Source organism: Xenopus tropicalis, chromosome 7, assembly GCF_000004195.4.
Source record: "Xenopus tropicalis strain Nigerian chromosome 7, UCB_Xtro_10.0, whole genome shotgun sequence".
NCBI classification, from domain to species: Eukaryota; Metazoa; Chordata; class Amphibia; order Anura; family Pipidae; genus Xenopus; species Xenopus tropicalis.
Window position 1 is genome coordinate 120,467,735 of NC_030683.2, and position 2,914 is coordinate 120,470,648.

The 2,914-nt window shown below is 39.2% G+C and overlaps 1 protein-coding gene across 1 annotated transcript; it reads left to right on the forward strand.

Moving 5' to 3' along the window:
- The first annotated feature begins 1,157 nt into the window (after positions 1-1,157).
- LOC101732071 (N-formyl peptide receptor 2) lies at positions 1,158-2,511 on the forward strand. Its single transcript, XM_004916597.3, has one exon. It carries the CDS (start codon positions 1,164-1,166, stop codon positions 2,253-2,255), a length of 1,092 nt encoding a protein of 363 aa, XP_004916654.2. The 5' UTR covers positions 1,158-1,163; the 3' UTR covers positions 2,256-2,511.
- Positions 2,512-2,914: the final 403 nt, after the last annotated feature.

Genomic DNA, 2,914 nt, shown 5'->3' on the forward strand with positions numbered 1-2,914 from the left:
TTTTAACACCCACTGGCCTTTGATAGGTTCTTTGGATTGGATTGTACATTCTCTTTGCAGAGGTTTCCCGTACATATTTTAGGTTTTTCATTCATTATAGCTTGACTTCTCCTAACCTTACTGGCCTCACTGTTACTCCTCAAATTCTACAGCTGAGAAACTACTGTCTGCAGACTAGGAAACTGTGCTTATTGCTCCCAACTCCAATTGCAGGAACAGAGAACAGGGAGCCGGATTTACTCACATCAGCTGGGATTCTCATTGGAGGAATTTTTGCATCTTAATTCAGCCGCTTGTTGTGGAGATTTGGGGGAAGGTTTTGGAAAAAAATTGATTGCAATATTACTTTAACCCCTAATGCCTTAACCATCATTATATGTTACATTATTCTGGAATTTGATTGGCTTATTCTGACTCAACCACAAAGCATTAGCTTTTATTTGTACGGTTATTAATATATGTTATCACTTATCTTTCTCTTTAGATCCTCTCCTATCTATCCTCCAGTCTGGCATTCACACAACGGCCTGGTTGCTAGGGTAAGTAAGACTCAGATTTGATTTTCTAACAAAAGAATACAAAATATTCATCCTACTACAAGCTATATACTCCTGATATGGGTCGTTAACCTTAAAAATAAAATGATACTTATACTCTATAATAAAAACATGTGCCCAGACCAAATGGCTGAGGATGGCACTTTGCAAAAATGTATGTATTTTTGAGCTCTGGTAGCCTAAAACACAACTACAACAGGTAGCCTAAAACACAACTACAACAGATCCATATTATTCTGTTTGGAAGCAAACTAACTTTAGGTTCACTGTAAATAAAGGGGCTGTAGCTTCAGGCTTCTGTAGCACCGAATATAGATTAAAAGAAGTTGCCTCCCCAAGACATCCAGTCAGGCTGATGGCATTCTATACCTGTTAGAATTTTCCATATAGAGTGCAAGTATTGCTATAATTTAAACAATAAACAATAAACTACCCTGTTAATATTCTCTAAAGTTTCTATTTTTCAAATATGATGTTATTCCAGATCATGCAACTGGAACTTATTTTAATTCAAGTTCAAATCCCCAGTACTGTGCAATAAACTATTTCCAGATAAAACATGGTTTCTCATAATTTGTATTGAAACACCACAGGTTGGCACTGAAAATGGAGCACTTGCAGCCACTTAACTTCACCACCCCTTCCCCTACCAGTTTCCCAGAAGAGGACTATCACTATGGCATTTTCCGCTTGAGGAAAATATTGAGGATAACATGTTACAGCATAACTTTCCTTTTGGGAACAGTGGGCAACGGACTGGTCATATGGATCGCTGGATTCCGAATGAAAAAGACAGTTAATACCATCTGGTTCCTTAACCTTGGCATTGCCGACTTTTCTTTCTGTCTTGTTCTTCCTCTCCACATATTAGATTGGGCAATGGATGGCCGCTGGCACTTAGGACAACTAATGTGCAAAGTCATGTTTACCAGCCTTTTCCTAAACATGTCCGTCAGTATCTTTCTCTTAATGACCATCAGCATGGACCGTTGCACCTCTGTCCTGTGCCCTGTGTGGACAAAAAATCATAGATCTGTAAAGTTGGCTACGAACATCTCAGTGATAATCTGGCTCTTGTGCTTGGCTCTCAGCTCTCCTTATCTTGCTTTTTATGATACTGAGCATTACCCAGACATTAATACTACATATTGTATAACCACGTATGCGACCTGGGATAATGCAACGTTCTTTGATTACCAAACATGGTTTCTAAGGCACAAAGCTATGGTTGTCACCAGGATTATATCAATGTTCCTGATCCCATTTTCCATCATCCTTGTTTGCTATGGGCTCATTGTATTCTGGATGAGAAGAAGCAGCAAACGCCTTGGGTCCAGTCGAACTTATAAGATCATAGTTACAGTTGTCCTTTGCTTCTTTTGCTGCTGGTTTCCTTACCATTTGTGCATTCTCCTCAGTATTATGGCAGTTACAATTCACTGGCTCTTTGATATTATACTGTATGATATTGCACACTGCTTGGCTTACTGCAACTGTTGTCTCAATCCAATGATTTATGTCTTTGTTGGCAGAGACTTTAAGAGATCATTAAAGAAGTCAATTCCATTTCTTCTGGAAAGCACATTCAGAGAGAGAGGGGACCCTCTTGAATCACATGACACTGTAGGAACTGAACTGGTGACATACAATGCGGTACAAACAAAAGTGAATCTGATTTCTGATACAGATGTACAGTAACTTGTATTATCCCAACACACTATCTTCTCGGATCATTATATCTCCATTCTTATTATTTAGTCAGCTTTACTTCCTTCACAGTTTCCTGCAACTGTAACAGTATACTCGAGACAGTTTGTCTTGCCTTGTCTAGTTTTAGTAGCTCAGATGCTGACTGTATTTATTCAATATATTTATCAATGTTAATTCATTTCCAAATGTGGTTAGCCCAGACAATCTTGTGTGATACAGAGATATAATAGATAGAGCAGGGATCCCCAACCTTTTTTACTCACGAGGTACACTCATATGTAAAAGTGTTGGGGAGCCACACAAGCTTGAAAAAAGTTCTTTGGAGATACCAACTAAGGGCTGTAATTGGCTGTTTGGTAGCCCCATGTGGAATGGCAGCCTACAGGAGGCTCTGTTTGGCAGTACACCTGTTTCTTATGCAACCAAAACTTGCCCCCAAGCCAGAAATGTAAAAATGGGCACCTACTTTGAGTAGTGCCCGTTTGATATGTGCGCTTGCCTTGTTTTACTCCGTAATTCTTCCAACAAGTGTGTAAATGGAAAGGGATCTTCTCTAAAGAAATAGCGGAGAAATATCTGAAACAACTGAAGAAGTTAATTGGATGAGTGGTGAAACCTTTTCAAGATCACTCAGAAAGCCCAGTTGC

Bases quoted from the DNA above. Each gene is read 5' to 3' on its own strand.
- LOC101732071 (XM_004916597.3), top strand. From the start codon at position 1,164: ATGGAGCACTTGCAGCCACTTAACTTCACCACCCCTTCCCCTACCAGT.